Here is a 12,786-nt window from a genome sequence, read left to right on the forward strand (position 1 = left end):
GCCCAAAGGTTCCCTCTGGGACTCACTTTAATTTTGGCCACTTTATTCCTCAGCTTGGTGAGGTCGAAGCTGACTGCCGTGCTGACAGAAACGAGAGAGAAGACGACAAGGTAAGTTAAAATGCCACACCAGCACTCGTTAACCATCGGAGCCTTCATGGTACGCGTCAAACACAGTGTGAGCGTGAGCGGTTGAAGGGAGCATCATTCCCACTTTTATAAAAACACCCTGGCCAAGCCCCACCCCCACCACGGATGATACGCATTACTCACTGTGTGTGTTATTAATCATTTATACACACCGTATCATTAATTACTACCCCGCACTTTTGTAAAAATTCACAGCATATACAGAACTAGTGACAGATTGATTTGTTCAGATTTTTTTTTAATCAGCCAGTGCTAGCCTAGAAAAGCAGATAAACAGAAAATACGTCCGCTTGGCAATAGTGGTAGCTTTGCGCAAGGTAAGCGGAGCTGCATTGAGTTTTGTTGGAACACCAGATTATAATTTTTTGCTTAAAGGACAACCGACGCAGGCAGCCCGGTAGTCGAGTGGTTAGCACACCGGCTTCACAGTGCAGAGGTCGGCGGTTCGCGTCCCGGTCCGGCCTCCCTGTGTGGAGCTTGCATGTTCTCCCGGGACCCGTGTGGGTTTTCTCCGGGTCCTCCGGTTTCCTCCCACACTCCAAAAACATGCATGGCAGGCAGATTGACCACTCCAAATTGTCCCTAGGTGTGAGTGTGAGAGTGACTGCTGTATGTCTTTGTGTGCCCTGCGATTGGCTGGCAACCAATTCAGGGTGTCCCCCGCCTCGTGCCCGAAGACAGCTGGGATAGGCTCCAGCAACCCCCGTGAACCTAATGAGGAATAAGCGGTACGGAAAATGGATGGATGGACAACCGACACCATTTTCTTGTTTCCTAACTGACATCTGAAAAACGTTTTATAGCATCTAAAATACCCAAAACACACAGGCTGATATTTTTAGTCAAATGCAAAACACCAATAAAAATGAGTTAAAGTGTCCCAAAAGTACTTCAAAATTACCTTGGAAATGGCAAGTTTCAGAAGGTCCCGCCCCCTTGTTCGTGACGTCACACCAGGACGTCTTGCCTTGATCTAGAATCAAAACAATGGCTTCAGAGTCGGAGAAGATGCTTTCTTGTTACTCATCCAGCTATGAATATGATTCAAATAGTTCTGAAGAGGAAAGCATAAACGTTTGCAATCGATTAATGAAGTCCTTCTATATCAATTCGAGCAGTCAGGACTCCAATGTAGCGTTCCAGAAAATGCACAAGATGGCACCAATGCTCCGTTGGAAATGGGCTGATTTGTCTGCTGGGAATTTGTCTGAACTAGTATCAAATAGTAGTCTTGGTGCAAAACACAACGATTCACCATCGCGTTATTTATGTTTTCCTTCTAATTTCGCCATCAACACGGATCAACATTACATTGTTTTCAGACCAAATAAAATACCCAAAATGCATTGTGCGTCGCTTTTTTGGTCAGGGGCGTTCCTGACGTGACGTCACGAATCGTCACCAACTCAAAAACAAGACTTCCTGAATATTCAGCGTGAGTCTTAAAACATAAAATATAGCTATATGTGGTGGAATCTTTTTAAAATACGCTCAGTAGAAGTCACAAATTATGGACATAACTTGTCCGGAGGCGTCGGTTGGCCTTTAAGTGGCATTTGGTCCATTACCTGGAGTTGTTGTCTTTGTCCGAGTGGGAGTGTGGTTGTGTTTGGGGAAGATCTGGTCGTCATCCATACTTCAAAGAAGTACAGATGACGGCTGAAGAAACCTTTTCATCGATGGACCACTCCTGTACAACTGATATCTTACACAGACGTATTTGGCCACCAATGAAAATATTTTTTCTTTCTAATGACACCGTAATATTTAATCTAGAAAATGTGTCAGAGAAAAGGACAATATTTGTGAAGCTATACCAGGAAACAATGTCAGATATCAAAAATTAATCACTATATTTGATCAAGTTCTAAACTATTCCATTAAAAAAAAGGCATCAAATTGGATGGTAACCAGATTCCATATTTAATTAACGTTCATATTAAGTTGTCATAAAATACTTCACATCTGTTTTTTTTCCCCAAAGACATTAAGAAGTCAAGAAAAAAAACAGTGCTGAAACTTAAAATATTTAAGAACGTTCCACTTGAAAATAATAATAGCCTTGTTCCCTCACAAAAAAACATTTTAAAGCTATTCCCATTTCTACAAAATGCTCCAACAAATAGTATAAAACAAAAAAATGGACAGAGGAACATATTTGCCGCACTGGAGGCATCATGACTCTTTTTTTTTCCTTCTTCTTCTCGTCCTTGGATGCAGATTTCACTCCCGGTGGATCAACACGAAGAGGCCCAGCATGAAGAGAATGGCGTACTGCGCAAAGACAAGGCAGACAACAGTTACAAAGTTTTACGGAGAGCTGCATTAAGTTGGTCGTAAAATGGTCAAACCTACTTTGAACTTGGGGAAGTCGTTCATGAGGATGGTGACGATTCCAATGTATGGCACGAACCTGGAAAAAAGACAGTATTTATTAGCTTTCTATTATCTAGCTAGCTAGCTTTCTATCCATTTGAGTTACTTCTGGGTTGAGTGAACGCTGGCGCGCCATTTCCTCTCCCTCACAGACCAGAGAGCTGGTCATCGATTCATCCATTTGCAATATATTAGCTATCTAACTAGCTAGCTAGCTATCAATTTGTTATCTATTAGCTAGCTAGCTAAATTCATATCTATTTGACTTATTCTGGGTTTAGTGTACGCTGGTGCATGTGCTGCCGCTGCTCACCCACAGAAAAACGGATCCTGTGACTGTAAAGTGACCTTGAGAGTTTTGAAAGGCGCTTACAAATGAAATGTATTATTATTATTATTAGCTATTTGGCTAGCTAGCGGGTTATCTATTATCTATATCCAGCTGGCTACCCATTAGCAAGCTAGTTAGATGGCTATCTACTAGCTATCTATTAGCTAGCTGGCTATCGATTGGGTATCCATCCAGTTAGCTAGTTACAGTATTTATGAGCTTTCTATTAGCTAGCTAGCTAGCTAGCTTTCTATCCATTTGAGTTACTTCTGGGTTGAGTGAACGCTGGCGCGTGTGGCTGCCGCGTGTGGCTGCTGCTGCTCACCCAGAGAAAAACTTATCCTGTGACTGTAAAGTAACCTTGAGAGTTTTGAAAGGCGCTTATCAATGAAATGTATTATTATGATTATTTGTTATATATGGAAGTTGTCTTTTTGCCATTGTGCTGATTTTTTTTTAGCTCAATGAGGAGGAGTCTCACTTGATACTTGATCTATGATGGATGAGAAGGTTTCTTCAGCCGTCATCTGTACAAAAGTGAAGGTTTCGGACGTTTCGCCTCCTATCCAAGAGACCTTCTCATCGATGGACCACTCCTGTACGACTGAGAGCTTACACAGACGTTGATCTATGATGGTAATATTCGCTTGGCTTCGTTAAGATCACTCAAGATGATTTTTTAAATCTTGCGTTGTGGAATAGACTTTTGGGAAATTCCTTATAAGAGGGTTAACCAAAATGAGCAAGCAAAGTCAAGAGGGGAACACATGACAGGAAAGAAGCACTCAGTGCCCGGCTTCCCTTAATTTGTCTCTTGTACTTGATGAAAAACACACATGAAGAGGGCAGCCAGTATAAATCTATCCTTACTCCAAAGGTTATTCAACGGAAATTAGCTATTGGGGACCAAGTGACGTTTAATCCCCAAATCTAGCAATGGATTCCGAGACCTTTTGTGTACTTGACCTTGCAGAAGTGCTAATATGAAATGTACAATGTAAAGAACCGTTTTGCATTTCTATGAAACAAAAAAAATAATGTTACGAGAAAGTAAAGGCGACAAAAGAGGAATATGCAAAAGAAGTTGAATTCTGGATCCCCCCCCCCCCCCCCCCCCAAGACTTTAACTCATTCACTACCAGACATGTGCAACCATGTGTCCGCTGCACTGCCACAGTTTTTGTCATTGTCACTTGAATTCCAGGATCCACAGAATATTGACTTTTAGGACTTCATAAACATTCAATACAGCGTTAGAAAACTTACTCTCTTCTTTCATCAGTAAAAAAAAAAGTTAATTCCTAAGTTATATGGGTCTGGAGTTATGTGAGCTTGAAATGAGGGCGACTGACCAAAATACAATGCAATACATACACATTGGTTTATATAGCGCTTTAACAAGAGCTGAAGCTGGAACAAAGCGCTCACATGGGAAAAGGGGGAAATGCAACCCCTTGTGGAAAGAAAAAAAAAGTTTGCCAGAGGGCATGGCCAGAGTTTGATCGGCACTCAAGCATGAAAAAACAAAACTCGAACAAATTTGGAAATGTTTTCAATTCCTGAATGAATACATTTGTGAATGGCGGTGAATGAGTTAATTGCTTGTTTGCTATATCTAATATTGCTGTCCAACTATCAGGGGTCCACAAGCACAATTTATTTGCAATCAACAGTCTGCAATTATACCCCAAAAAATGATAGATATACATTTTTGTCAAATAGCCGCTTTGGGGTTCACAATGTATGTGTGCGTGTGTGTTTGTTTGTGCATGCGCTTTAGTTACCCCCGTGCTCGTCCCACGACATCCTTTTTCTCCAACCAGTGTTGACCTTGCTTGTATAGACCTCGGTCATCCACGGCGTTGTTGTCTCCTTTGGTCAAGAACTTAATGTCGCCGTTTTCCCTGCAAACAGAAACGCAGACATTATTTTGGTTAACATCTGCATTGGGATGTTGGCATTCCACACTTCAAACTGAATTCAGTTGTACTTTTCATGAATCTTTATGACTCTGTGTACTATTGGGATCTCTCGGCCTTCTATCCGGAAGACTACGATCTCTCCCGCCCGGATGGGGTCCTCCACACGGTTGGTGAGGAAGAGGAGGTCTCCTCTGTGGAAAGCTGGCTCCATACTGCCACTGAAATTAGCCAGAAAGGGTGTTTAACAGTATACTTTTCATGGTTTTGCGACAAGTGTGTCCTGTAAAACCTTATTTCTTCTTTTTTCACAGATCTCTCAGATTTCTACTCTGTGTTTTACAAGAACCGGTAAAAGTAAGTGGGAAAAATACAGTAAAGTCTCGTTATATCGATAGTACTGCTTATTACGATACTATTTCTATGAACGCAAGGAGAAAATTACATGCGCGCAGGGTCGGATATATCGATAGTCCGGTTATATCGATATTTTTTCTGACTCCCGAGAATATCGATATAACGAGACTTTACTGTAATCCAAATCACCATTTACTTTGTTTTTATCCTTTCTTAAATGTCTCAATTTGGAAAAACACCTGGCGGTTATTATGACTCGTGACAACCGCCAGTGCTTTTTGAAACAAACAGTAAATACCTTTATACGCATGCACACATGAATACAATCAGTGATTCTACAATCACAACTGACCACCAGACAATCAACACACAGGCAGGCTACCCACGAAAAAGACAGATGCTAACATATTAGGCAGACAGGCAACGCCCTAGGACACTGATTCCTTTGATGCTAACTTTTTTTCCAGACCATTGGGGAAATCTGAGAGGGTGCTTTCCGGATGGATATACCTGAGAACGACAACAATGGGACTTTCGCTGCCGGTGACCACCATCAGACCCTTCCAGATCATCAGAGCAGAGGAAACGATCATGGCAAAGTTCAGCACTTGGTAATAGAGCTGCAACACACATTTTTTTAGGTTTAATAAATTCTCAAAAACATTGCTTCATTAAGTAAGTCTTGTTGTACTGAATCATTTTTAAAATCTTGGACAGTTTCCTCTCACAGATTTTGAGATATACCTTTAAAAGTGATGGTTTCATGTCATTCTTAACGGACAACCGACACCATTTTTTTTGTTTCATAACTGACATCAGAAAAACGTTTTATAGCATCTAAAATACCTAAAACACGCAGGCTGATATTTTTAGTCAAAAGAAAAAAACCAATAAAAATGACTTTAAGTGTCCCAAAACTACTTCAAAATGAACTCAGAAAGTTTCAGTTTCAGAAGGTCTCGCCCTCTTGTTCGTGATGTCACGCCAGGACGTCTTGCCTTGATCTAGAATCAAGACAATGGCTTCAGAGTCGGAGAAGATGCTTTCTTGTTACTCATCCAGTTATGAATATGATTCAAATAGTTCTGAAGAGGAAAGCATAAATGTTTGCAATCGATTAAAGAAGTCCTTCCGTGTCATTTTGAGGCGACTGGACTCCAATAGCGACCTCGAAAATGCACAAGATGGCGCCCAAGCTCGGTTGGAAATGGGCTGATTTGTCTGCTGGGAATTTGTGTCAACTAGTATCAAATAGTAGTCTTGGTGCAACACAAAACAATTCACCATCGCGTTATTTATGTGTTTTCCTTCTAATTTCGCTATCAGTACGGATCAACACGAAGTTTTCAGACCAAACAAGTACCCAAAATGCATTGTGTGTCGCTTTCTCAGTCAGGGGCGTTCCAGACGTGACGTCACGGTAGGCTCGTCACCAACTCAAAAACAAGACTTCCTGAATATTCAGCGCGAGTCTTAAAACGTAAAATATAGCTATATGCGGTGGAATATTTGTAAAATACGCTCAGTAGAAGTCATTTGAAGTGATTTTACAAATTATGGACACAACTTGTCCGAGGGCGTCGGTTGTCCTTTGAATTAGATGTTTGTGTTCTTTTAATTCCATCTCAATGATGCTGGTTGGTTATTTTAAAATTCTTGATTCGAGTGCATATGTGTGAATAGTTTCTGTGGCAGTTTAAATAAATCACGGGCGTTATGAATATTGCTATCAAAATGTTAATTCGTTTTAGGCGAATTTTTTAAATAATCTTAATAATAGTTAGCGGTGCATCTGTTTTATTTAACTGGCGTAAAATTATTTCCCCTGAAAAATAAAGCACCCTAAAAGTTTGTGAGCCTTTCTTTCGTGACATTTGGATTCTTTGAAGAACGAAGACAACTTCGAGACCTCAATGCTGTCGCAAGTCGCGACCGAGCTATTATTCAAACCGGCTCCGCAACTTTATGTTAGCGTCACACTATTTAATGTCAAATTACTTTGACATCAATGGCGCGTAGTTTTTTTTTTGTTGTTGTTTTGTTTTATTTTTACGTAGTCGGTGGCTAGTGACCGTTAGCCCAGAAGGTCTAATGCCTACACAAAGAATCAACGTGAAGCCAATCCACCCACCTGCCGCTTGTTCATGCGACGCACGTCGTCCAGGATATCAAACGATAACATCATGCAGAATGAAAAGAGCGTCAACCCCCTCAATGAAATTCACATGAAAACGTGTATGGGGGACAAGCATATGGATGCGGCGTCTGGCGTTGGAAAAACTCGCATCCTGTGTTCGTCTTCCGGGTGCGAGCAAAAAAAGCGGAAGTCCCGCCTACTCGCACACGCTATGTTGAGTTGTCACTTCAGGATACGAGGGCGGGAACGAGGAGGGGGGGGTGAAGAAGACATGAAAACGCTGGAAAAGGCTCGGCTCAAAAACGGTTCGGCTCCATGAACGAGTTTGAAAAACAGGAATCTAATTACAACCCCCCCCCACCTTAATATTGAGCCTTTTGTTTATATCGATGAGAAGGTTTCTTCAGGCGTCATCTGTACAAAAGTGAAGGTTTCGGACGTTTCGCCTACTATCCAAGAGGCTTCGTCAGCGAACTAAAGTCTGACTGGTCGTATCGGCCCCATTTATATATCCCTATGACGACCAGTCAGACTTTAGTTCGCTGACGAAGCCTCTTGGATAGGAGGCGAAACGTCCGAAACCTTCACTTTTGTACAGATGACGCCTGAAGAAACCTCATCGATGGACCACTCCTGTACGACTGAGAGCTTGAGAGCCTGGGAGATCTGACAACGAACCTACTTACAAATAAAGAGTTTGATGTTTCTCTTTATTTGTAAGTAGGTTCGTTGTCAGATCTCCCAGGCAGGTGACGTGCAGAGCTTGATCGTGGCGTGGAGTTGAGCAAGTCGTGCCGTGATGTCCGTCTCACGCCCGGCATGAGCCGGGCGTCGGTCTGAGATGATTCTGCCCCGTGGTTCGCCCAATCCCTCTGTCCCGCGACAGCTCCTTTTATACAATTTGCAAGCGTGTGCTATGCGTCAGGGTGATACGCACATCAAGGAGATCAAGGAATTGAAAGACATGAAAGTGTTGAAAAACGCACTTCAAAATCATACACGCGTGTGACGCAACAAGCTTACACAGACCTTTTGTTTATATGTATTTTTCCATTGGTGTGTTTTGTTTTTGACAACCATAAGTAATAAATTAGTCAATATTTGAATAAAGAACATCAGAGATTTGTTATAATAATAATAATAATAATAATAATAATACATTGATGCAATACAGCTACATATATATACATTTTCGGCTTTTTCCTTCAGGGGTCGCCACAGCGAATCAATGTCCTCCATCTATCCCGGTTTTGTGCATCCTCTTCTCTCACATCAGCTACCTTCATGTCCTCTTTGACCACATCCATAAACCTCCTCTTTGGTCTTCCTTTCGGTCTCCTGCCTGGCAGTTCAAGGCTCAGCATCCTTCTGCCGATATCGTCACTCTCTCTCCAAGGAGTCCAAGATGGCGCCCGAGTAGGCAGGCTGCTGTGGACTGCAAATTTCCCCATTGTGGGACGAATAAAGGTTTTCTGATTCTGATTTAATTTCTAAGCGCATTTCAAAACTCTCAAGGACACTTTACAGTCACAGGATTTTTTTTTTTTTTGTGCGGGTGAGCAGCGGCAGCCATTCGCACCAGGGTTCACTCTACCCGGAAGTAACACAGCAGCAAAGTTATCAAAGGAAAAGGAGAGGAAAGAAAGGAAACAAAAAAATAAATAACAAATAATATGACACAAAAAGACAGGGAGTCAATCATGGATCAGTGGATCAATGTGCACGTCTACTACAAGCTAAATGTTGAAAGCAAACACGAAGCTGCAGCATCCAATGTATGAGTGCAGGTTGTTTTGGTTTTTCAGGTTAGGCCACAAATTATAATTGTTAACGTATGTTTTAAACAAGGAAGTCAAATCAAACAACGAGATCACAGCCTCAACAAAATATGTTCAACGAGGCACATTTTTATTGTTATTATATGTTATATGTTATTTTATTGTTTTGGCCAACCTTTTATGTCGGCTGCCTTTCCTGACACAACCCTCTGTATTTATCCGGGCTTGGGACCGGCACAAGAAGACACTGGCTTGTGTCCCCTTGTGGCTACAGAACAAGCAACGCTATGTACTTAATAAAGATGAAGATGATCAGTAAAAGGCTCCCAAACACAAAATGGTCATCGGCACAGCAACATTGCAAAAAGCAAAACCATACTCACCATTTGATGACTTTTATATTGTGTATTAGCGTTAAAATAGCAGACTTTCTTAAGGCAAACGTGAGGGCTGGGTTTAACTCATTCACTGCCATTCACAAATTTATTCGGGAATTGAAAATAGAACAAAGAGTGCCATTCCCGAATTTTTTTGAGTTTTGTTTTTTCATGCGTGGGTGCCAATAAAGCGCAAGCCATGGCCTCTGGCAATGTTTTTTATTTTCCACAAGGGGGCAGCATTTCCCTTTTTTCCATGATAGCGCTTTGTTCCAGCTTCAGCTGTTGTTAAAGCGCTATATAACCCAATGTGTATGTATTGCATTGTATTTTGGACAGCAGCCCTCATTTCAATCTCATATAACTCCTGACCCATATAATTTAGGAATCAATTCTTTTTTTCATCATAATTCATTTCATCATTCTTTTTGATATTTTCTTTAACTGAGGTGCCAATGACTTTTTTAATATATATATATATATATATATATATATATATATATATATATATATATATATATATATATATATATACAGTAAAGTCTCGTTATATCGATATCGGATATATCGATAGTCCCGGTTATATCGATACTATTTCTATGCACGCACGGAGAAAATTACATGCAAACAGGGTCGGATATATCGATAGTCCCGGTTATATCGATATTTTTTCGGACTCCCTTGAATATCGATATAACGAGACTTTACTATATATATATATATATATATATATATAAAAACTCATTCACTGCCATTCATAAATTTATTCAGGAATTGAAAATATGACGTAGAGCGCCATTCCTGAATTTGTTTGGGTTTTGTTTTTACTTGTTTGGGTGCCGATAAAGCGCTGGCCATGGCCTCTGGCAATGTTTTTCTCTTCCACAAGGGGGCAGCATTTTCCTTTTTTCCATGTTAGCGCTTTGTTCCAGCTTCGGGTGTATCTAAAGCGCTATATAAACCAATATGTATGTATTGCATTGTATTTTGGACAGGAGCCCTCATTTCAATCTCATATAACTCCTGACCCATATAATTTAGGAATTAATTCTTTTTTTCATCATCATTCATTTCATCATTCTTTTTGATATTTTCTTTAACTGTAAATGGCAATGAACCGCTTGAAGCAACTGGTTTGCAATTGTTTTTTAAAGAATTATTGTCACTTTAAAATAATACACTTAACACAAGCCAACAAGTGCACCTGAGTCTTAAAAACAATTCAAGGATCTGAAGGAAGAAAATGTTATTGACCAGTTAATGATTTATCTTACTCCAAATGATTTCCGATCAAATGTTGATAACATAAGGAAGGTTGTGATGTTTGATTATCATAAGGCAGCTGGTATCATCAATCAAACATTGCCCATCACTGAATGCAACCATAGTTGAAATGATGATTTAGTCAGTTTAATAAAGTGAGTAATAAATACAGAACACACAATAAATGTTCCTTAATACATATTTGATGAGCCAAAGGAAAAACAAATCTAGTTGGGCATGTTACGTTCTTTTGTTGACATGGTGTAATTTCCCGGAGGAAGTTTTGAGGTGACTACAATGTTATTGTTTGGATTCATGCCGCTCTTTTTCATTGTTTGTCAAATATATCACACACACTCCTATTTTTGTTTTTATACATGTGGTTTTGTTATTTTAATACAACTCATTTTTGATTGTATTCCCCTATTACACTGAAGCAATCCAGCATTTTTTTCTTGCTCTCCTATGACACGTGTCACACTACGTATATATAATTGCCAGACCATATTTGAAGTAATTCATCAGAAAGTAGTTCATAACTAAACGACTGAATGGTTTGATTTTAATTTGTTAATCAACAAAGCAATAATCTGTGCTTTGTGTTAGTGTTATTCAGGTAATCAGGCTTTCCTCATATCTTCCAAATCGTGATATTTTGATTGACAGTTAAAATCATACATTTCTATTGAATTCTCATTCATTCAAGTGCTGAAGAATGAATGAGTAAGAAATATTGTGCTAAGTCTATTCTCTTTGTCTTTTCTGTAATACCGTACAAAAGCTATCTGGCTGACTGGCTAGCTATCTAGCTATTAGCTATCTATTGGCTTGCTTGCTAGCTTTCTATCTCGTTGTCTTACTATTCTATTTGAGTTACTTCCAGGTTGAATGAACACTGGCGCGTGTGGCTGCCGCTGCTCACCCACAGAAAAACTTATCCTGTGATTGTAAAGTGACCTTGAGAGTTTTGAAAGGCGCTTATAAATGAAATCTATTATTATTATTATTATTATTATTATTATTATTATTATTATTATTATTATTATTATTATTATTATTATTCAGCCATGCACTTTAATCACAGCTAATTGTATGTGTTTACAATGTTACGCCTAAAATGCCCCGCAATGGGCCACCGCATGTCAATGCCACATCGCTAAACAGAATTTCACAGATGGTTTGCCATGACTTTACACTCCGTTAAAATTACTCTCATGTTTCAATAACGTAAGAAACGTGTGCGGAATGCCTCGTCTACAATATGTCCTCTTGGCTGCTTTTCAGCGTTCATTCACTAGCCTCCATTGAACACATAGCAAGGTTATAATACGGTTGTGGCAGTGGCCTTCTCTGCTTGCCTACAATACCTGAATCACAGACTAATTAATTATATTTTGTCCATAAATTATTTGTAAATAATTCCAAATAGTCTTTCAGCTTTCTTTCTGTACGTTTCCCCTGTTGCGCTCCTTCCAGATGTGTGTTGTCCTATTTAAGCATTTAACCAATCATATTTCCGCCACCATTTGTTACCATATTTGCATTTGCTACATAAGCGAATGCAGTATATGGTTGTGTTGATTTAATAGTAGTGTTATCAACCCACAATGGCTGAAGGAGGAGAAGAAATGGATTTGGTTGGAGATTTACTGTTCTAGGAAATTTCAAGACGGACTTCTCAAGAAAAAATGGACATCATTAAGTAAGGTTGGTCAGTTATTTATCCGCTATTGGTACCGTCTCGTGGAATTGTAGCACATCACAGCACAATATTTTCAGTCTGGATTGATTGAGACGAGCACTACTGAAGGCCTAACGATGAAATCCACGGCCCGCCACTGTGTATTGGCATGTTGTATGCATGTTAATCTTTCTTGCGGCATTTATGTGAATGAATGTGTGAATGAATGCAGTCAGGAAGAGGTACATCACACACAGGCGTGTGCATGGACAGTTGGTGATTACTCACATTTGAGGCAATAATGTGCGATTACACCGAGATATCTTGTATTCAGAGTGGACAAAGGCGATAGATCTCCTGAAATGCCAGCTCGGCTTTGGCATTTATAGTCGCTAGTGATGTTTTTCATATTGTCCGC

At 40.0% G+C, this 12,786-nt stretch overlaps 2 protein-coding genes and 1 long non-coding RNA gene across 5 annotated transcripts in view; 1 reads left to right on the forward strand and 2 right to left on the reverse strand.

Moving 5' to 3' along the window:
* nmbb (neuromedin Bb) overlaps window positions 1-282 on the reverse strand; it is a 4,269-nt gene extending 3,987 nt beyond the window's left edge. The window contains exon 1 of one of the 3 annotated variants that reach the window (XR_016114520.1): window positions 1-282. This exon is cut by the window's left edge and continues 5 nt beyond it. Coding sequence is in view for 2 of the 3 variants with exons in the window: in XM_088992858.1 (XP_088848984.1) it covers window positions 1-158 (158 nt within the window). In the remaining variant the exon portion in view is untranslated. The other 2 variants (XM_088992858.1, XM_088992857.1) reach the window with 2 other exon arrangements.
* Window positions 283-2,048: 1,766 nt separating this feature from the next.
* On the reverse strand, window positions 2,049-7,435 carry sec11a (SEC11 homolog A, signal peptidase complex subunit). Its single transcript, XM_088992856.1, has 6 exons — window positions 7,264-7,435; window positions 5,643-5,752; window positions 4,847-4,996; window positions 4,641-4,760; window positions 2,505-2,562; window positions 2,049-2,423 (listed from the first exon to the last, which is right to left on the reverse strand). The coding sequence occupies exons 1-6, from the start codon at window positions 7,315-7,317 to the stop codon at window positions 2,373-2,375; spliced, it is 543 nt and encodes a 180-aa protein (XP_088848982.1). The 5' UTR covers window positions 7,318-7,435; the 3' UTR covers window positions 2,049-2,372.
* LOC148900853 (uncharacterized) lies at window positions 2,915-5,738 on the forward strand. Its single transcript, XR_016114521.1, has 3 exons — window positions 2,915-3,492; window positions 5,090-5,132; window positions 5,600-5,738. It is a non-coding gene; the product is annotated as an uncharacterized LOC148900853 (long non-coding RNA).
* Window positions 7,436-12,786: the final 5,351 nt, after the last annotated feature.

The sequence above is a fragment of the Hippocampus bargibanti genome, linkage group LG03, assembly GCF_051943395.1.
Source record: "Hippocampus bargibanti isolate YZ-2025 linkage group LG03, ASM5194339v1, whole genome shotgun sequence".
NCBI lineage: Eukaryota > Metazoa > Chordata > Actinopteri > Syngnathiformes > Syngnathidae > Hippocampus > Hippocampus bargibanti.